The sequence below is a fragment of the Platichthys flesus genome, chromosome 2 (assembly GCF_949316205.1).
Source record: "Platichthys flesus chromosome 2, fPlaFle2.1, whole genome shotgun sequence".
In the NCBI taxonomy this organism is placed as follows: domain Eukaryota; kingdom Metazoa; phylum Chordata; class Actinopteri; order Pleuronectiformes; family Pleuronectidae; genus Platichthys; species Platichthys flesus.
The window spans coordinates 7,240,281-7,263,531 of record NC_084946.1 but is presented as its reverse complement, the minus strand read 5'-3'; the positions used below and the strand labels follow the sequence as shown (position 1 = coordinate 7,263,531).

Below are 23,251 nucleotides of genomic sequence, written 5' to 3'. Positions count from 1 at the left end.
AGGAGCTGACTTGGTCTCGATGAGGATGTCAGCGTTGGTGGGGTCCAGCACGGCGTTGCAGATGAGCTCCTGGGTCACAGGGATGGACTTATTCATGGACACGCAGAGATCGGACAAGTAATCCAGAAACCTGGATGCAGATCACAAAGCATGAAATATGTTTTCATTGGCACCAGATAAATGAGCAATTTGAGATCATAATGTAGTCAAAAGTCAAAAATTGAAATTCCGTCTTTAATACAACAGTTCAAACTGTGAAGGCCTCCTTTATTCAGCCTTCTGGATCGGCCTGAATCTCATTTCATTAAAAACATTTGACTTTGACTGAGCAGAGGCACACTGTCGACAATTTAGCTGCCGAGCCAAGATCATGCACAAGCAGTCACCCTCACACCCTTCAGCAAAGGCCTGAATACATTTACATAGATTTAAATATCTTTAGACTGATATCCAAACAACTCTGACCCAGACTGTCCACAGCCTGTGCTTCTATGTCCGTTTTATGATACCAGCGTGGGACAGCGGCTTCCTGTGAACCTCACCTCGGCTCCTGGTTCTTCCTCACCAGAGTGACAAATGTGTCTATCTCAGCGGCGGTGATGTGTTTCTCCAGCAGCTTCCGGTTGTTGTGGAGAAGAGCCGTTATTGTGTCCTCAGCCAACACATCATAACCTATCTGCTTCTGCATGAAGCGGAACTGTTTGGCTATGTATTCCTGAGAAAGAGTTAAACAGTTAAAACAAAGAAAACGATTACATCCGGATCAGAGTGGTGCTGCTGTGTCCTTATACCTGGTTCTTCCTATAATCTTGCTGGGAATGGCGTAAGACTCTGTAGCAAAGCCTGCAAATATGTCTAAAAGGAGCATGCCGCTGGTCTCCAAGTTCTTCCAATCGGAGCATGGGACCATCACCACTATCTGTGAAAGGGGCTTGGAGGAGCTTGAAAATCTGCAATGGAATTAGAACATTTAAAACCATCAAATATATAGTTAAACCTAAAATTGGATATATACAGTTACAGTCTCTTGGGTGTAAGACCAACCTGTTTAAGAATATTCTGCTCTCTCATGAGTTTCTGTCTTTCTCTGTTGGGTTTGTTGACCATGATGTCCAGAACATCCTGCCCACTGTTCGGGATGTCCACCACGAAGAATACTAGATCTTCAAGAAGCTTCGTCACAAACCTGGAATATTCATAGATGCAGAAACATCGAAACACTTTCAGTAACACGTTATAAGGCAGCTATTTCAGTGATATCTGGTTTTCTTTTACAAATAAATAAAAATAATGTTCTTCTATGGATATTTCGCCCCACATACCTCCTTTCATTTTGTGTTATGGTTCCCTTTTCCAGTTTGCCAGCAATGGACGCCAACACTTTACTTGCATCGTTAGCAAAATCTAAATCACGCACTTCAGCTGGCGGCACAGGTACGATGGCGAAAGCTTCCTTGTCTTCTTTTACTCCCGAAGTTCCGATCTGGGACAAGCAATTGGTTTTAGTTTAGCTGATCAGATCAGCTCAGCCGTGCCACACATCTCGACCAACACGTCTGCCACTCACCTGTAGCATCACAGGTTTCTCCTCTTCTTTGTCGATAGGGTTGTTGGTGCTGTGGACCCACGTGTTGGTGCACAAGTGTCTTAGCCTCACGTATGAGCTCCTGCAAATGACAGCAGGAAGTGTTTGAGGTGTCAAATCAATATATCAAGTTTCAGGGCACAGAACAGGGGTCGTCGAGCTTCGTGTAGAATAACCACAATGTGGTTGTATGCCTCATAAACAATGTGTCCAGTTTCATGGGAGCTCACAGTAACCTTTGACCTTTGACATCAAAATATCTAATAAATACATTTTTGAGTCCAAGTGACAAATAGTATATATATAATAGACATCACAATAATGATGAAATTCCTTGAAGGCAGACTTGAGATATAAAGAGGCCAAAAAGTGATTGTAAGTTGATCTTTGATCTTTGAGCACGCAAATCTTATAAGTTAATGCGTCTATGTGAATATTTGTGCTAAATTTTAAGCGATTCTCTGAAGGTTCAGTTCACATTGACCTTCACCTTCAAAATTCGTATCAGGTCATCCTTGAGTCTAAGTGATTGTTTGTGCCACATGTTTTGATATTCCCTATGGGTGTTCCTTATGTATCATGTTCACAAAAAAACAAAGTAACATTGATCTTGACCTTTGACCTTCAACCACCAAAATCAAATCGGTTCCTTTTTGTGCTCAACTGAGAGTTTAAATCAAAATTCAGATTAGTCTTAACCTTTGACTGCACGAATTGACATTGTCTTTTAGTGAGAAAAATCTCTCTTTCTCTAAAATAATTTTTAACAACTTTGCTTGTTTGTTTGTGCAACATTTATATCTGGTATATAAGGAACTCATCACAAGGTTTAAATACAGAACCACCCTCAGCTTCAAATATCAACTTCAGCCCACAACATACCTCACTATCTGTTGGGCCACAGGCCAAGACACTGGAATATCACACTGATGTTCACAAGTAGTGAATAAACTACCTGAACAGGAAGTAAGAAATAAAAAAGAAACCAACATTTAGTCTGTTCTTTAGTCTGTGCTTAATGTATGTGTCTCCCATTTGAGCAGCTAAATGTAATGAATTTTACAGTTAGAGATGGCTGAATGAAATAGATGACTATTTGTCTTTTCCTGAGAAACAACCTTCAGAAGAGCACCTACCTCACACATCTGTGTGCCTCTGACATCATGATACCACGAAGATTTACAGTGGGGGTTGACTAAAACGTGTCAGCTCATTTTCCTCACTTATTTGCTAAATTTCAACTACATTAACTGTAACTATAAACATGTTTTTCAAACATGAGAGAGGCGGATATAATAACGAAGTCCACAACTTTTAAAGGCCTCATAAATGATGATAAAATGCTCATAAAGCAACACCTCTCTGAAACAGTGTCAGCAAAACAGAAGATTATGACGCACACCATGAAGACAGGATTTCATTCAGATCATACTGTGATACAGTTGGATTACATAAAGAGGTATATTTGTATACATTCGTATATCGGTTTCTGGCCTTGTTGACCAGACGCAACACGTGAGCGGGGCATGTAAACACATTGCCTGGGTCGGGAAGAGACTGCTTACAATGGGCTTAACCGAGTGCGTGGTCTGATGACAGATTATCCAGTAGTGCCCTATCCACTGTTGTCTCTCCTCAGCTAAACACTAAACCTTTACGCGTAGTATCGTCTGAGCCATCAACATCCTTCATTCTTAAAGCACCCAGCCCGCTCCACGTGTGGGTGAGTAGGTGTGTGTCACTTCTCAGGCTTTCAGCACAGACATCAGTAGGCATATTCTTGGCAGGCGTTATGTAACCGCCCTCTAAAGCTAACAGGCTTACCTCTGTATACTGGTTCTCCCAGGTATTAATTAGTCCCCATGGCCTAAGTCTGAGGACAGGGTTATTTCAGGTAGGAGTGGGCGGGGCCAGCAGCAGTAGCCTGCAGCGTGCAGACACGCACCTGACATCGTGACACGATAGGGGCATTGACACAAGGTGGAGAGTCTGTGTTCTTATCTGATGTGCGGTGACAGGGACAATAACGAGATTGTCATTTTAGAAGTACACATTCCCTCCAACACAATACTGAGAAATGAGGAACCAATCAGAGGCTTATTATAGATGCATGAAAATACGCAACAGGTACATGGCTTCGCCAACGCATCATTGCACAGCAGATGCTTTTATCTGCAAGTGCATGAAATACCACAATATCGTCATACAAACTTAAACAGTGAGTTTTTGCTGTATCAAATCTAGGATTCAGCAGGACTCATTTTACGCTACTCTGGAAATAAAGAGCCGGTTTCATGAGAAAGTATTTAACTTTCCGATGGTACGCAAAACCATATGAATTGTAATACGCAACATCTGTGGTTTTAGCTCAAACGTGCATCAGGGATTTTCCATCCATGTCTTCTTACAACAATGTTTTCCTGTTTCATGCCATGCAGAGACACTCCTTGTTCTTGTTGGCAGGTGAACCTGTAAAAGTCCATCACTTTATAAAAACACACCCCTGTGTTGAATGTTTTACGAATTAGTAAACAGACAAGACAATCTAACGTGTCGGCCTTCTTTTATCTTTAGGTGAATGGACAGCATTTGGCAAAGTCTGCATAAAAAAGTAACACACAGGTTATTGCATTGACCTTGCATTAACTTCCATTATTATGGACAGCCTAACCAACACCTTATCCAAAACCTTTACCATGACCAGTGCACGCCTAACACAAACCTTGACCAGAAATGACTTCTAGCCTTATTAGGACCAGGCCTTGGACCCATGAAGTCTACAGGTCCTGACAAGGCCACAAGAGGTCCTTAAGAGGTAACTAAACAAGTACACACAAACACAAGAACAATCTTTCTTTTCTTTTTCCTTGTCTTTAATAAAGATTTTGAGCTTTCAGTTGATTTTTGATTTCACGTTCAGAATTTGTTATGCTTTCACTCACACTCAACTGGCCCCTGCTTGTGCTCATACTGTGCACCGATTTCCTACCTACCAGCTTCAGCTCTTCTCTTGTGGTCACGCAGCTCCTGTATGCGTGGGAAACCTCAGCGTACCGAAGTGCATGCCATGAAACCGCCCATACAGGACTCTCTCAAAGAAGTACAGCTAACACTCCCAGTACGAGGGCAGGACATATTTCAATTGTCAACAAGACACCTAAAATCCTATTGGTTGGGACATTTTTACTCCCAAAAACTCGAGATCAGACGTTTCACATGGCAGAGTGGAAGCATGAGTGCCAGGAGAACAGCTGAAGCTGGAGCCCAGGAAATGAGAGAAAGCATTACAAAATCTGATTCAGTAAAATCCTGCTCTCAACTGAAATATCAAACTCTTGAATAAAGAAAAAACGTCCATTCAAATCCATTCGTCTGCGTCATGTCAAAGAGTTTCGTCGACCACAGCAAAAAATGAACAAACTATCATCACTTCAAAAAATCCCTACCTACTGCTTTTCCAAATTCCCCCTCAACTCTACACATGAGTCAACCATTCAGGGTTTGTGGTAGTTTTGACATCACTGTGGTCTCTCTGATGATGTTCAGACATTGATCATTTTTACACCTGCCATATTTTCCAATATGCCAGATGTTGTATTTCCATTAGCAGAAACAGGTTTATCTTTGAGGGGTCTCTGACACTGTCTTTGCCTCTGCCTCGTGTTCTATAAAGGTTTATATATAATGATGGTTTTGATGCATGTTGTCAGAGGAGGAATGAAGATTCTTTATTATGTGAATTATGTTAAATTCCTAAATAATTGATTCTGATGTTTGTGTGTTTTTGTGTGTATATGCATGGTTGTGTTGACATATATTATACCTGGGCACCATAGAGTCCCCTCCTCTCAGAGTGGTAGGATCCAGTTCAAAGATGGAAGAGATATCCATGCCGTCGGGAACCGGCACCAGTGTGTACATGATCTTCTCCTGTGGAGCTCGCAGACGACCTCGCAGCGCTTCATTATCTGCGTCCAGCTAGAGCAAAAAAAAAAAAAAAAGTGAGAAGACACTCGGAACACTGGCTTCAAACAGTGAAGGATATGAAAGAATGGAGACCACTGATATTCCATGATGAGGCAGGGGGGCAGGCACAACGGAAGCTGATAAAACTTATCAGTTCTTGCACCTGACTCGAAGCTGTACAAGCCAGAGAGGTCAGCTTCAGGCATCACTAGAGACTGCTGGGCCTTGTTAGGACATATGTGAGAACTACAAGTGCACAAAGCAGCTCGATAAGGTCAGTATAGGTTGGTACAACACTGCCACCTAAAGGTGATTATCAGAGAGACATGCATCAACTCTGACGATGGCATGGAGGCACCATGTGGTAATCTAGCATGATTAAAATGAGGTCACAAGAAACCTAAAGGAAAATTAGCTCTGTCATTAATGTAAACCAAAGTAAATAAATTCTAAAAAGACAGTGTGAGCATGCAGACATGGCAATGCTAGTGGTTTATGCTATAGGTTGCTGCTGCCAAATGAGGATTATATGACAGTACCTGGAAATTAAAGGGTGTAAAGTCCACCACCTAGACCAGAGAGCAAAGACCCACCACAGAATTGAGCAGGCTAGAAATAGATCAGATCAATAGTAATGTGACGAACGTGACGTTGCTAAGCACTCAGAGGGAAAGAGATGAGGCCAACTTACAGAGGAGCGCTGCTCAGCAGTCTCCTCCTCAAATTCTTGGTTCACCTGGGAAACAGACACACACACAAAATATTGAACATCATCCTCAACATTGTCAACTTTCGGTGTTGGTCCCTGCGCTGCGTATCTGACAATACCAACCAGGTCAGAGTATTTAGCTGATATAAACTATTATTCATGCTGAAGATGTAAATGTGAAGGACAAAGAACTGTGTACACAGGTACACACATGACACACCTCACCCATCTCAGCAGCTAAATAACATCCTGTGGCCAAGTGTTTAAACCTGAACAGGCTGTTCCAGTAGCCTGCACCTCCCCTGCACGGGTCATGGTGGACCACCTGGTGTAGGCAGAAGAAAAGAAAAAGAAGGCCAAAATAAATCTAAAGCAAAGTGGTTCAAAAACGTAATGAGGTTTTTCTGATGTTGATGGTGATGTTGTTGTGCTGACCTCTACTTCCCACAACGCTTTGCTGCTGGTGGCAGAAGTGGCAGACTGCCGGCCGGTGGTTCTGAGAAATACATACTGTTTCTTCCTGTGATCGTCACATGTGAGGAACTTCTCCTGCTCTGCGTGGAACAACCGCACCACATCACCCTGCAATCACACAGACTGTTATTTTCTGCCTCACACACTAGTTTAATGTGTAATGTGTCTCTGTAAACAGTTAATCACAGAATGAAATTTTATGTAAATATATATATTGTTAAATATGATTAGAGTATAAATATTTGTGAATGATATTTTGTATAATTCGATGTATAAGAAATATCTAAGGTTACCTACCCCTTTGAGAATTGTTTCCTTGTTGTCACTCCATTTCATGAACAGAACAACTTTCCAGCTCGTGTTGCAATTTACTGAATTAACCTGGAGAGAAGTGTGTGAAATTTAGAGGTTACGATAATGATAATGATGAGGCAGGCTTTATAATGGTAATAATCATAATAATAAAAACACATCCTTAATAATACAGCACCTTTCATACATGAATTTAAAGAAACAGAGTCTGAAGAATAAAACCACTGAATAATATTAATAAATTAAGGTTAAGATGACAAACTAATTGTGTTAAAAGCAGCACATAAACACAAGTCAAATACAACATTCTGGAAGAAAAGGAAATGCAGCAGTCCCCTGTACCAGCAGATCCAGAGACAATTACATGCTCAAGCTATATCCCTGATATCTGCAGGTAGTGCGCTCGCTCCCCAACTTTGGAGCATAATTCCTCATCGATCTCCTTTCGGCTGCTGTGTGGAACCTCCAATAAACAGGCAGTGTTCTTATTTACTGTGCAGACTTATAAAAGGAAGCATGTGTTGATGTACCTCATTGCATCCTGGGTTGTCCACGAGCTGGTGGCTGCTGGCATGTAGAGGCTGTCCTGCATTCACTGGGTTAAGAACCACTTTATCTCCAATCACCACCTACATCAACGGTACATTTAGACAGAACATATAATATATGTATATATAGCATATATTCACTTTAAATTTGCATTTATAGACTAATCCAGTGGAAGATAATACCAGACATCTTGAAACCACAACCAGACGCAATGGATTCCAAAAGCTTGTTAGCTTACAAGCCCCACAATTATCCTCACATCCCAAAGGACAATGACTTGCAATGCAATGTTTCTTGTAGTGCTATAAATAAACCTGCTCCAAATTGATGATATCAATGTCTTTCATTATCAGTACAGAGTTACATGGAGATGAAAAAGAAGTACAATGATTATTTGCATGATTATATATAAAATTTAAAAAAAAGATTCTTAACTGGTATGTTTTAGAAGGAGAAGCAATCATGGCTAAACTATGCTATTGCTAATTGATCAGAGGAAATCATCTTGTGCCCCCCCCCCCCCCCCCCCCCCCCCGAGATTCTTGCCTCAATACGAGGGTCCAATCCCATCATTTGGGAGACACTGCTCTAAAGGGGCCACTGCGGATTGAGAGCTTTTCTTAAAGTCCACATCACAAGTATGTCACTCACCAAGTAATAGACAGGTACATTGGATCATGCTAGCCTCCAGATAAACACTAGGGGGAGTAGTAAACCATACGGAGTGAGAAAGAACTGGAACAGACTGAACCCTATAAGTGTTACAATGACCCTGAGCATCCCTTATACAACATAGATACAAGGAGGCCTGAGCAGCGTGAATCTGTAAAATATTAAAAGAATTATCAATCATTTATTTGTGATACTCTCACAACTGGGTGGATGGAGATTTAATATGAATTTGACCAGATATCCATCCTATTGAGGCAAGAATCTCAAGAGGATCAAAATGTGAGATGTGTTGTTGGGATGTTGGTACGGGGATAAAGTGGTGACCTGTCCACAGTGTACCTCGCCTTTCACACAGTGTCAGCTGGGATTGGCTCCAGCTCTCCCAGGACCCTCAAAGGATTAGGGGATGGATAACTTATGGATGGATCTTGTAAAATATCAGTGCAAGCATCTGATGACACTTTTCTTTAAAAAAGATGGTCTTCATCTAAATGCCTTCTGTACCAAACATTATCTGTGCAACTGATCCAGCAGCCTGCAAAGGAACAGTGTTGTTGGCGTTTAGCAAACAATACGGAGCTGGTGTTTCACATTCTCTTGCCTTGTTAGGAAGGTAATTCCACATACCGACCTCACTCAAGCATCTGGAAATGCAAGTCTTGCGCCCCCTCGTCTTCCAACACCAAGCTACGTATCAGCATGTGACCCCTGTTTTCAAACCCTGTCTAAAAGCACATCCTTAATTTCTCATGCTGAGCACACTTATAAGTGGAATCCCACACCCCGCTCTACCCACACTGTCTCCCAGGGATCGGAGCTTGTAGAAGGGCTGGATGTAGAACCAGGATCCCTCGTTTCCCGCCGAGTCCAGAGTCACTCTCATGGCGTTCTTCTCCAGCAGAGCGGGTAGGCGCTTGTTCACCGTCAAGTATTTATTGCTTTTCAAGTGCAGCAACTGTTGGCAACAGAAGAAAATTTCACATATCTACCAACAGTGACACAATGCAGACAGAGGAAAGAGTTGCAGAGGCTGGAACAAACGAGAAAAAGAAGGAAATATGTCACAGACTAGTCCAGCAGGGCCAGAGGGAACTCTGAAGTGATAGTTATATATTTTGGATATGTTTATCTCTCCTCTAAATGACTTAAGTACTTGAGATCTATCCAAAAGTGCTTTTAATGACCTCTGCTGTAGCTTCAACGATTCAATAAAAATGATGTATGTATATATAAATGTGCCTGTAATCATACTATATAAAGGCCTACAGGCCTAGAGATGACCAAACTAATTGCTCAGCTTAATCCTACATCTTCAAATGTGATGTTACTGATGTTAGACTGGATAAAGCTACTACAAGATGTTACTACATTTGCAAGGATAAAATGCATGTTTCAATTCATTTCATGCAGTATATTAATGGAAGGGGAGTCCTTTGCAACTATTCTACAAGGTATGTGTGTATCTTCCTTGTTCCGATCGAACTGCAGGATTGCTACAGTTGACCTGTGCTAACCATTCCTGAGCAATGAGCAAAGCAGAAGATAAGACTTTGCAACAGGGGAGCTCACAGTGTGCCTTTGTGCTGCAGCAGTTATTTAAAACAGACTATCAAGCACACAGTGTCATATACATGGGGTTAAATGTTGCACCAGCTCTGTAAAAAAGCACTTATCTTATGGGTTCCTGAACGCACCTGAATGACATTTCCATACTGGATGATGCTTCCCAGCAGTTTGCGGTTTTCAGACTCATTCTGCTTCTTCTCCAGGTCAGCAGCGTGCTAACACGACAACAGGCAACAGAAATACTCAATAAAAAATACACACAGAGCAATGTAGTCTTTCCACAGCATTCCTTCAATCGCAAATATCCATCCTCTATATCTATATCTATGCAGCAGAGTATGCATTACTGAATGTACTGCTTCTTTCAACCACTTATACGGTTTACAAACACAACCAATTGACTTGTGAAATGGTGTTTACTTTTATGGTTTTGGTCATTAGAATTTTCAATACACAGCATACTTTCCTACTTTCTTTTCACATTTAAACATTTCTTAAAAGTTCTGTAAAATTGGAAATTTTGTTGATGTTCTAACGTAAAATCAGATTCAAATTCGTATGTGTATGCATACTGGGTAAACAAATCTGATTCTGAATCAGACTTTAGTTGACAGATTCTCAACACAGCACTAGAGTATTGAATATTTTGGTAAGAATGATGTTAGTCTCACATGGAGTTTGGTAAGGAGGAGTGTGTCAGTGGTGCTGTTGCCTCCAGGTTTTGCCGCCTTCCAGAACTGTTTCTGTGCCGAGTATCTGTTCATAGGACACAGTTTGAAAAGGCAGTCTGCAGAAAGGAGACAAGAAAAGTGGAAAGTCAACACTCAACATATAATATTAACGCTTACACATGATTACTGCCTGTTGCAGCTCAAAAGACCACAGCCAAGTAAGTGGAATATTCATGTATTGCAATATACATCCTAATATCTGAATAACCTCATCCTCTATCGACCTGTTCAATATAGCAGAGGGAATATAAGGGTCTAATTCAAATATGCTTTGCACCTTCATTTGTGTTTCTGTCAATTAATCCGTTTGAAGCGTTTTACTGCTAGCAAATGTAGCAAAGCTGTTTCCGAAACCAACTATTTAATGTCATTGAGAAAAGAAAAAAAAGGTGTCTAATAGGAAATAATTGGAGATAATATAATATTTGGTGCAGCATGGTAGAGCAGTTCTCTGTGTGGAGTTTTACATGTCTCTGGGGATTCCAGCTCCCTCCCACGGATTAGGGTTAGGTTGACTGGAGACTCTAAATTGACTGTAGGTGTGAATATGAGTGGAAATGGTTTTCTCTGTCTCAGCTGGACCTGCGACCCTCAAGAGAATAAGTGATGTAGATAATGGAGGGATGAAATATTTAGAAAAACATCTTAGAAGTTTGGCGTCTCCAAAAAACCATCTCACTACAACTAAAACCTCTCACCTAATCTCACACATGCACATTTTAACAAACTGTTATTTTAACTTCTTCACAGTTTTCTTGCTCACCTGTCCAGCAATAAAATACTGTACTGATGACATCCACCAGAATGACTGAACTGTGCACATATAGTCCGTCCTCTGTGTGTTGCTCAACATTGTAGCTAGGAGAATCAGTGCAATTTAAGAAATCTGGATATGAATATAATAAACGGTTTCCATAATTTGAGTTCAGTCGTTCCACACACATATGGTACTGCTATATGGTAACTGGAGCAGGGAAGCTGAGGAGCCAGGGTAAAAAATAACCACCCTGGAAACATCCTCTGTTGAACATGCCTTCAACACAAGAGCACAGAGATTAGACCTCAAGGGGCACAGTGGAAGAAGGAGGACATGGACCAATTTGGAAAATGGGGCACTAGGAGAACATCTGTCTGAGCAAATGGGGTTAGGCAGGAGAGAAGAGAATAAATGAGGAACAAAACCACAATAGAGGGATGACGAACGAGGGGGGGGGACGTATGTAATGTATATATATATATGTATATATTTTCATATATATAGATCACAAAGCATAAATTATCATAGTATATTAATGAAAACACAGATTTTATGGGTCAACATATTTATCAAGAACACAGAGAGGTACAAAGCTACTTGATCCATCAGGGGAAATACTATAAAGCCCCTGCTGACAAATTGATGCTGCAGTGACAACATAAAGCTTTGTCTGAAGCACATTTCAATTGTTAACAGAGAAACTGGTAATAAAGGCTGTGACTGGTTGAAGTACATTATTGTAACTGTCATTTTATCCATGTGTCCAAATTTAAGTGTCAAATGTTTGCATCATATTGTAAATGGTCTGTATGTGGGTCATTGACGTAACGCCTATATTTTCTGTCCTACTGGATTTTCTTCTTTTAAAAAAAGGTTTTAATACATAAAGAAATACCATATATGTAGAGTTTCTCCCGTATATGTACACACTTTAAATTTCAAAAAATAGTATAAGAATCAGATCTTTTTGCCAAGGACCCATGGAAGCCACAACAGGTTTGTTACTCTCTCTAAAGTAAAAAAAAAAAAAAAAAGCTGGTATGCAGTTGCCACATTTGGATATCATGTGGTATGACCTCAAAAAAACTATGAATTTTTAGTTATTTCTAGAAATCTATATATTTTGATATATTTTGTGCTGACCTAGTTTGTTTTCTTTAGGTGGCCAATTCTATGGCTGTAAATTTGGACTGAACTAGAAAATATCATGTGGTGCGACCAAATTTGGTGCAACCTTTGCAGAGTGTTTTACATGATAGATATATGTCCTAAATTGGGAGTTTTGGGGCTTTTTTATAATCAATTAATGATGTATATACATAAAGTACTTATATTATAGTGAAATATTTTTTCTATGCAATTAGAGTATTTTTCAGGATATTTCAAGAACAGTTTGTTTAATTTTTGTACAATATCATGATTAATTACCACCCCAAAAATGTAACATGTAATTTCCTCTTGGTTATTAGTTATTTATTATTTATTGATGTGTATTATTTATACCTGTTTACATTTATTTTACCTCGTGCCACTTCATAGCAAAATAAAAACCGCTCGCCATATGCAGCAGGTTAATTCTGACCCTGTAGCAAGAGCGGAGAACCTTGCTCAGAGAAGAGAAATGTATGTTAAAACATTTTTTAAATGAAAACTACAAATAAAGCAACATAAAGTAATATTATTACTGGATGAAATGCATATTTGCATTAAAATGTTCATCTATCCTTAGTCCAAACTAAGTAGCTGATTTATGGCATGATGTTATATATCTTTTTCAGCTATGAGAGAAATAAACCGCACGGGGAGATTCCATATACCAAATCAAGTGAGATGACAGAGAGAGAAAAAGAAACTGAGAGAGAAATGGAGGGCTGCATCCCGAGCTTACAGAGAAAGTAAAAATATGGTAAACTCTGTGTAAGACCTTACGCGGCCATCTATGGAGAACATTCCACCAGTTCTGGTTGATGTAGATGAAGCACAAGAGCAGCCAGAAGATGCGAATGCAACGAGCCCAGTTTTAACATATCAAGTTGAATGATATGTGTGCTGTACTTAAATGCTCTCGATGAGATTTTCATTAAAAAAAAAAGCTCATGAAATGTTTGTGTTCATGATAATTCTATGAATTGTTTATAAAATCTGGCTGAAGTCAATTTTTTTATGGAATTTATGGTTTATTGATCTTTTAAAAGATTGATATCACTGGGAGCAACCACTCATCATGTGGTGTGAAGAATAATGCCAAGAAATTGTAAAAAACCCACCACATGGAATTTTTTAAAGCCACAGCCAATTCATCAAGATAAGAAAAAATACTAAAATCAAATAATTTGAAATTTGTATATGATTTTATGTGTACCCAACATTCCTCATATTTGAATAATTATATTATTTCTTTTTTTCACTGACCAGTTTATAAAATCGGTTTTCTCGTCTCTTTATTATTTACGATTCAAATGGCACAGTCACATTCACACACATTCATGTAGTGCAGGGGTAGGCAACCTTTACTATCGAAAGAGCCATTTCGCCCCCTCTTCCCCCAAATTAAATCTTTCTGGAGCCGCACAACATATTTGATAACACAGGTTATAAAGTTATATATATATAGTTATACAATATATATAAAAACTATAGTTTGTTGCATTTATTAAATAATAAAACGACAATGGAACTGTTGATATTTAACTGCTATTTTTACCTGCTACAAAATAGGAAAACACCAAACTCTTGTGAATTGGAGAACAAAATACATGTGTGGGCCTACTTTGGAATAAATTAAACACAGAACTCAGCTTTTTTTTGGTCATCTCCAGCTTGGTACTTTTCAGCAGATGCTGTGTGCTTGCTCTGGAAATATCTTTCAACATTATATTTCTTATTGTTTTCTAATTCCTCGCCACATATCAAGCATACATGTAAGACAGCATCGGTGGGAGTGAAAGCAAATTAATCTGTCGACGCAGAATTAAACTCTATTTTCCTCCCAGACTTTTCTGTTCTGGTATTTATCCATGATTAGTTTACCGAGGCCGGGGGTCGGAACTATAGATTAGCGACATGCAGGGAAGAGCGCCGGGACGTAATAGGATGTGACGCATATTTTAGTTGCTGAAATATTAAAACAAAACGTGAGAGCAGGTCAGACTGGAGGCCGACACAGAAACTGCAGATCGGTACAAACCACGTGCAGCTTCTGCTCTGATCAAGAAGCATAGGCGCTGATCTCTGATCAGCTGAGACCAGAGAAACTCGTTGTTTTCACTGTTTCCACTGTTGAGAAGCAGCCGGTCAGTCACTGAGAGGCTGCTCCACGTGAACAAGCTCCGATCTCACTGTGTCTCTCTGAGTGAGTGAGCGGGGCTAAGAGCGGGGGGCGGAGCCTGGCTCTGTGTGTGTGTCGGCTATCTGGGAGCGCGCACACACACACACACACATATTCACCCGCTCCTGGTATTTCATGATGGCCTGATACGATGATTATTTAAAAAATGAATGTGAACTCACGTTCATCATATGAAAGAACTGATTCGTTAAGTTTACCGTTCGCGAAAAATATGCGCAGCATGCGCTGTACAGGGAGCCACTGCAGAGGGGCTGAAGAGCCGCATGCGGCTGTGGAGCCGCAGGTTGCCGACCGCTGATGTAGCGCTTCTATATGCAGCGCTTTCTCTATCACACATCATTTACTCACTAGACTCAGCCAACAGGAGCAACTTGGGCTCAGTATCTTTCCCAAGCACACTTTGACATGAAGACTGGAGGAGCCGGGGATCAAACCACCGACAATATTGGATATATTGTCCCGTATTCTTTATAGTATATATATTAAAAAAACGACACAAACTGTGCCTGTGTGTAGAGGCTTGGTCTGCTCTGACATTGGCCCAGTTTAAATAGAAAAACTAGACAGTACATCTCAAGATGTTTATCCTGTAACAGTAAGTTTATTGCTGCAGTGTCACTTTTGGCCACTTTTTCTTCTGATACTATCTGTATTTATTTAAACTCTGCCTTTATTTTGATCCCAACTACACTCCTGTAATGTGTCAAGACAGTTATGACACTATTTATCAGCCGCTCAGATCGGAGGGGAAAAAGCAGGGTTTGACGTTAGTAGCTACAGAACAGTACAATACAGACTTTTTAAATAGCTTAAGTGTGCTATTAATACTCAGTGGGGATGTTAGGATTTACTCTGGGTACACTTTTCCTACGCTGGCCTCAATAAGAGAGGAGACACTGCAGCCTGCGGTTGAATAAACTTTCCTGATACCTTTACATTTAAAATAATTTAAAAAAAACACTTCAATTCAATTGCAGAATTCTAAATGTGCAACTTTGTAATGTGGACATTATATCTGTCAGAAAAAGGGAATGGTGCAGCACATTTAGTTCAGTTACTGCCGCTCTGTGATGTGAAGCACAGCTTTGAATAGAATTTGAATAGCTCAGTTAGAAACAAATGAAGTCATTTCTTGGCATCGTCACCTGAACAGACAGCGGCCTCTTTAAATCTATGAAATATGGATTGTGAGTTTGTATTATCTATATCTATTAATATTATTATTGCTACTTTGGCCTGGTCTCCCTCAAAAAGTTGATTTTAAATCTGAAGGAACTCAGAGGTTAAATTAAGTTTAAACAGGTAAATGGCACAAAGGGCAATGATTGCACAGCTGGGAGAGCGTATCACATAGCAGCAAGTTTGCAATCGAACCTTGATGCAGCAATCATGCAAAATAATTAATACATATTTTACTGTGAGCCAGCAAAATAAAATAGTGATAAACTAACACCTTATTGAAATAGGCTTCAAACCTATAGCATAACCACTGTTATTAATTAAACTAAAAAATGTTAATACCAGAATTACCGCATCTGCCAGCAAGCTCAGTTTCAATGTACATATTTCTCGTCACTGTGACCTTTGACTACTGAAATGTAATAACTTCATCTTTGAGTCCAAGTGACAACTGATCAAAAGAAGAAACTCCCTGAAGAAGTCTTGAGATATCACATTAAAAAGGCCCAAAACATGTCTTTATAAGCCACTGAGGCCCAAGTGAACAAGTGCGCCAATTTGAAAGAGTTCCCTCGAGGTGTTCCTTGGATGTCACATTCAATGGATAAGCATGTGTTTGACATGTCACAGTGACCTTTAACCTTTTACCACCCAAGTTTAATCAGGTCATCCATGAGCACCCTTAGGTTCCCTTTCACAATTCCACGTTCAGATCAGCATGCCATGTTTACTTTGGGTATAAGACTCAACTTACTATTTTCAGGGAACACTACAATTATAGTAGTTTGAGCAACCCTGAGTTGATATGAAAATTATACCGTTGAATAAAACGTAATCTGACACAACTGATGACTCAGTTACTTCAAAAGGAAAAGAAAGATTTTTTATAGTTTATTTTAAATCACCCCGCTCTACAATGTTACACCTTCACTTCCAGGTTAACTACCAGGTTAACTGGACAAAGAAAATTCTTCTCTCCCACTCCAAGATCATTGAAGATAAATCTTTATGCTTTGAAACAACTAGTGCATAATGACTGGAACTTCAAAATCAAGTCAACAGGGCACACACTCACTTATTGGTCCTCTTCAGATCTATAAATAGCATTTCCTTTGAGTTGACAACTGCCATTATAATACGTCCTGAATGTGACTCCTGTGACCACTTGAGAATGGGTCTCACCTCCCTGCTCAATCTGCAAATACACACGTATGATTGTGTCTACACAGACCAAATTATGATGTTTTTGCCCAGTTTGAGTTTACAGTGCGGTATGTATGCGTTTATGTGAGAGGAAGAGAGACACAGAGAGAGGGAGGGAGAGATCAGAGCCAGGAGCGGCCAAGCCAATCAATGTGCTGCACATATAGGTTTACTGTTTTTACTTAATGGAGAAAAAGTAACTGAAAATCAATATGTAGTGGTCAGTGCTGATATTTTGAGGCGTTGGTTACAAATAATCTTGACACTGAGAAATGTAAAAATACATTTGGTTCATTGTGAAAGTGTAGCAGGTCAAAGAGCTCTGCTGAGTAGGCAGCCCTGCATATGGCCCAGTAAGAATTTGCATTCAAGCAGTGATAAGAACCCGACCACATGCGTCCCACACCAAGGTGCATCCATTCATGTACTGAATGGATGCACCTTGGAGAGCTGTCCACCTGTGATTGGATCACTCAGGACAGATGACATCCAACAATGTTCGAGACAAAAGAAAATCAAAACAACTTTTTTTATTCCATTAATACTACGATCCTCCACTTGACCTACTGCATGATAAGGCATAATATGTATTGTGTAGAGCTGGATGGTCATGGTCTTCAGTATTATCCCAGTAAAATGTGCTTTAAATGCTCAGATGTCATTTAAATAAAATTATTATTAAAATAAAAGAATATAGCACCATATGAAATGTCCAACATTAACATAAGAAATGTCAGACTATCATGATAAGGCTTAAAATGGCAAATACAGCAGCATTTTCAAATGTCCAGTTCCCTCTGACATCAAAGTCGACCAACAACAACACAAAACAAAGCTGATGCTGGCTGCGCCTGTGTCTTGGAGACTTGCCATCTTACTAACCATCAGGAGTTTTACCACAGTAAACAGTGAAACCAGTAACTGTTTCAACCCCAGTATTGAAACCTGTATGAACCTTGTTGGCTGATGGTTACCTGAACCTACACACCTTAAAGCAGTGAATCATGACATGCATCACAAATAAGATAGAAAATAAGACAGAAGGAGGTAAAAATCTAAATCAACCATTCCTTTCTAGAAATTTCTCATTTCCTTTTTATGAAGTCTGGAGAGAATGTCTTTGGGACAACCTCAGACCAAAACATCCGATGGCCCTGCACGTCAGAGACATACATGTGACAACCTGTTCAATACTTAAAATGATGCAGGAAGTTGAAACAAAGCAACAATAGAGCTTGAAAAACAAAAAGACATTGTCTCTGTGACATCAATCTTGTGCTGTCAGGTTAGATTGTGTAATTAGCCCTTAGGATTTAATACCAGGTTTCAGTCATGGGCCTGATGCTCTTTCTGGCACTGTGCCTGACAGAAACCATCCATCCTGTCATTCAGGAACAAAAACCAAAACCTCTTCAGAAGTTTGATAAAAGCAGGTTAGTTCAAATGACTGTGTGAATATTCTGCCCTGTGGTTGACCTGCTCCCCCTAGCTCATCCTGTTGTTTAATGCATCGTGTTACAGAAGCTCGTGTCACAACACTTGTAATGAGGATTTTAAGATTTTTACGTTCAGTTCACTTGTTCATGCAAACTTATACTGAATGGATATAATGTATAGGGCATAAACAGAAGGATGACAACTAAATAGAAAACCTCAATAAATGAGTGGAGGGACAAAATGAAAGGGGATGATGCCACACAGGGGCACTGGAAGGATTAAGCCACTAACATGCATTCAGGCTCTGTGGTGTGGATGAAAGTGCTGAGCAGGTGAATGCTTTTATTTTATCAGGATGACAGCAGGGAAATATCTAAGTGACATGAAAGAAGGCTCATTGTTCAGGAGCCTATGTCACAAAGCTCATCTGGCTGGTGTTTAAATAGGAACTGTAAGTGACTGTACGCGTTTCATTATAGACCTGATGAAAAGTCATCAGTAAATAAGGTAAGAAATTAGTGGTTTGCTGCTCACGCTGGACGACAGTGATGATCGTGCATTAGAGCGAAACTCTAGGAAAACATGAAGAGTGACTGGAAACGTCAAAGCAGGAGGTGATAAGACTGCCAAGAAGCCACACAGCGGGAAATTATGATGAGGGCCGTCAGTTGAAATACCAACATTCAACTACTATACTTAAAAAAATATACACAATACCACTTTTATTACCGAGAAGAAACGAAAACAGGTCCCAAAATGCACTATTGTTCATGTAATGTATTTTCTTTGAAGCAATACATTTATTCAATTAATTAATGATTACAAGATATGGATGTACACAAAAAGGCAGTGGCCAGACCATGTTGTAAAAAGCCACAGGTTGGGGATCAGTTGATTTTCCTAGTTTAGGTTGATTGTAGATTTGTTTCAGTGCTCCTAAAAACTACTATGTTATTGAAAACTGATTGATGTATTAGAGCTTTTGACAACCCTAGTAGGGCAGAAGTGCATTAACCCCTCATTATAGAGATGAAGATACGTTTGAGAGTTCAGAGATATAAAGAGAAGAGGGGAAAATGTTATATGGTCAGATGAGTCATTCGTCACCATATCCTTGACATTAAGTGCATATGTGGCGCACACTATGAGAACTACATGGCCCCAGGGGAAGGATCCGGTTGTACAATGGGACTATTTTTGCATGGTTCGGGTTCACTTTAGAGCAAAGGGTCAGTGCAGATGTTTCATTAAAAGGATCATTTTGACCTGAGTGACTTCTTTTAAAACGTTTTCTATCCTGATGGGAGCGGTCAGAAAGGCAGTCCCTCCATCCATAGGGCACGAGGGGCCACTGAAGTTTAACATGAGTTTAACAATGATCTGAATCATGTAGTATTAGCAGTCAACAGACCTTCACCAGGTTTAATCTGTTAGCTCTCCACCACCATCATAATCAAAACTCAAAACAAGGGAATATCTTTATGTCAAGATTCACTGAGGCTGTACTGGTGTCATGTTTCTTGATATAGTTTTTACTTCCGTTTCTCAAGACAAGAGCTAGTCAGATGCGGATATGTATCCCCCTGACATAAATAAACTACGATTACTTTTCTGGCTAGCTATAACAACAAGATTTTACTCATTATATGCATCTTCAATCATGAACGGCTTCATGCTGCAGAATTAAAATACAGAGATGTGATTCAGGAAGTGACTGCAAAGTGACATGATATGAAAAATACAGACATCTAGTCAGTGAGTGTAGTATTACTGAAGGATGACACAAGAGAGCATCAGTTAGTCTTCTCAATTTGGAAGGAGCACGAAGAACGTTGTTGGGAGTGAGATGGGCAATTGTGCCGATTCACTCTTAATTAATTTACTTAAGACTTCACCAGGAAACCTGCCAAACATCCAGAAATGCATTTGTGAGGACATGGCAGGCAATTTGAAAGCCCGCTTAATAGCAACTAATAATGTCTCCTTCTAAAATGACTGTCCCTTTCTGTGAACCTCCAGCATGACAAGGTCGAATTTGCCATAAAAACTACAAATGTATGGTTGCATCCTGTTAGGAGTCAAATAGGACAGGGCTGGTTGTATAATGAGGCCAACTATTTTCTTAGACCTTTCCTTGGCAAAGTGAGCATAACTGAATGCAACCACAACCAAAGGGACTGGATCCTCTAGATTGACCGTTAGTGTCAATGCGAGTTTGAATGTTGTTTGTCTCTATATGTTGGCCCCGCAATAAGCTGGCTACCTATCCAGTGTGAAACCTGCCTCATGCCCAATGTCTATCCAGGGCTCCAGCCGCCTGCAACACTCAAAGGATAAGCACTATGGACAACATATGGATTTTTTTAAAAAGGGTAAAATCTTATTACCTTCTCTTAAGAGGATATGTTTTCACCCCTTTCCAATAGCTTGTTTGATTACCAGACCCAGGAACGTCATTACTTTCTTTAACATTATGAGATATCCCAGATTTATAATTATATAATTTTATATTTGTGCACATTCATTTCCTCTGGTCCTACTTGCCTGTCTCTCTCTCACACGCACAGAGGTTTGTGCAGCTATCCTTATTACCCTTTTGCACATACACACAGACATGGACCCATCCGTCATTGTCAGACTTGCCATGCAGGAGAACCAGGAATGATCATGCCATGTTTGTAAGTTGGTGGGCCGTCAAAATTCTCCGTAACATTTTTGCCTCTCTGCCTGTCATTCAGGGTGTTAATGAGAGCGTACTGGGACTGATCCAACAGCGTGTGAAACCAACATAAGGACAGAGTGGGCAGATTTACATATATCTGCTTCACCACAAACTACGTCCAAACAACTTAACAGAGACTCAGTATAAGCCATGAGCAAAAACCAAGAAACACAATATATTCAGCCCCAAAAGCAAACTAAACAACGTTAAACTCATTCAACAGCATATTGAAAAGCCTGACACAAACCAGTGCCTCTTCCATGTCCCTCCATAAACTTGGTTTGGATACTTTTATCAAATAGTGATACAATCAATGTGTGCATTAGGTGTCTGAGTCATCCTGTCTTCCATATTTCTACAGCCTTTATTCAATGTAATCTTAATTTAACCAGAAGAGCATGTGATAGGCAACAATGATCAATCCTTACTTGTATTAAAAAACATCAAGGTATCATTGAGTAAGATACAAGAGATATGGAGTCCTTACCTCTGAATTTCTTAGGTGGGTTGTTTAGGTCACCTGTGTCGGGTTGTACCACACAACGGTCATCCACAAGCCTGAGGACACAGCCAACATTAACATGAGTCAATTACACAAACACAGGCATCTTAAATGGCCTCTAGTCTAAACCTCAATGCACATACTCAAAGATTACATTTTCCATTCGTAAACAAACAGTAAAACAGGGTATCAGCAACAGGCCTAACGTTTATGCTATTGAGCTTAATAATTTAGTCAATAGAAATGAACACACAAATTTGCATTATCTTGCAGCTCGTACACCCAAAATCGAACAGTTGTCCAAAATCTAATTTGATCTAATGAATTGTTGAATGGCTGCAATCCATTTAGATGGGTCAGCTCCAGGATGCTGTTATTGTGAACACTCACTGGCCCAACTTACTGGAACAATTCAATGGAATGAAGCCACTGTTTATCGTACTGGCAGCAAACATTAGGTGGAGACATGGGGATTTCAAAGTGTGTAAAATATCATACAGCCTGAACTGACTGCGTCAGTCATGGATGTAAACGTATTCATGTATCGTATTGTGTACGTCTTTATTTATGTAGCGATTTCTCTTCCTGGCGGTCAAAGCACTTTACACTACAAGTCAGATCTACTACTGCGCTTTCCTGTCGCACATTCACATTCAGACTGTGATGGAGCAACCGTCGGGGGAAATTAAGGGTTCCGTGTCTTGTCCACTATTGCAACAGGACTGGAGAAGCCGTGGATTGAACCACAAACCATCAAGTTAGTTGCCGACCTGCTCCTGACCTATAAAGCTGTAAAAATGAATAACATAAGCTTTAAAACTGCTTTAAACTACTCTATAACAGAGCATTCTGAAGGGAAATCGATATTTTTGATTAAGGGAATGACAAAAAAGATGTATGAACTGGGCCACTAGTGATAACTTGAACTACAGATTGTAACACAGCTTTTCCTGATGAAAGTAACAGTGCTAGCTTATTATTCTCTTCTCTCATTATTTTGGTGAAATACTTTTACTTGACGGCAAAATCATAGACATGCAGGAATTGTAGGGAAACACCTGGGAATACTGTGAGATAGTAGCTCAGCACAAATAGAATACTTCAGTAGGATGCTAAGGCCAGTCCAGTCAGGTTGCACCTTTTTATAGCTCATGCAGTACACACTGCAACGCAGGAGCGCTGTCCTGATAAAAGAAGAAAACCCAGGGTGTGTTATTCTCGTTCTCATAGCCTTCATCAAACTGATGCACTGGTTGGCCCTGTTCCAATAAGAGTGATCATTATCCAAGGTCAAGAAAAAGGCCACCCCGTGCATTCTGGGTGATGGCTTCACGTGTGTTTTCCAGCCTCCGAGCATCAAGATGCCGGATGCCACTCTCTCTGAGCTCGCAGCAGTGGTCCAGGTGCTTGCAGCATCTCTCAGGGGTCACATTCAGTATGCTGACAGCAATTGCAACACCTAGTAGAGTAATGCTATTTATAGTTATGCCATCTAAGCTGTTTTTAGTTTGTGTGTTTGTGTGTGTGTGTGTGTGTGG

The 23,251-nt window shown here is 40.0% G+C and overlaps 1 protein-coding gene across 4 annotated transcripts in view; it reads right to left on the bottom strand.

Annotated features, from left to right (window-relative positions):
- itpr1b (inositol 1,4,5-trisphosphate receptor, type 1b) overlaps positions 1-23,251 on the bottom strand; it is an 85,653-nt gene that overhangs the window by 59,080 nt on the left and 3,322 nt on the right. For 2 of the 4 annotated variants that reach the window (XM_062395432.1, XM_062395447.1), the window contains exons 3-19: positions 21,699-21,769; positions 10,505-10,620; positions 9,962-10,048; positions 9,064-9,222; positions 7,577-7,675; positions 7,032-7,115; positions 6,696-6,842; positions 6,481-6,585; positions 6,243-6,287; positions 6,091-6,120; positions 5,409-5,563; positions 1,568-1,667; positions 1,323-1,483; positions 1,045-1,186; positions 792-950; positions 543-715; positions 11-130 (exon numbers count right to left, since the gene is read on the bottom strand). In XM_062395432.1, the coding sequence (XP_062251416.1) occupies positions 11-130; positions 543-715; positions 792-950; positions 1,045-1,186; positions 1,323-1,483; positions 1,568-1,667; positions 5,409-5,563; positions 6,091-6,120; positions 6,243-6,287; positions 6,481-6,585; positions 6,696-6,842; positions 7,032-7,115; positions 7,577-7,675; positions 9,064-9,222; positions 9,962-10,048; positions 10,505-10,620; positions 21,699-21,769 (1,953 nt within the window). The remainder of the gene's footprint in view (positions 1-10; positions 131-542; positions 716-791; positions 951-1,044; positions 1,187-1,322; positions 1,484-1,567; positions 1,668-5,408; positions 5,564-6,090; positions 6,121-6,242; positions 6,288-6,480; positions 6,586-6,695; positions 6,843-7,031; positions 7,116-7,576; positions 7,676-9,063; positions 9,223-9,961; positions 10,049-10,504; positions 10,621-21,698; positions 21,770-23,251) is intronic. The other 2 variants (XM_062395441.1, XM_062395457.1) reach the window with 1 other exon arrangement.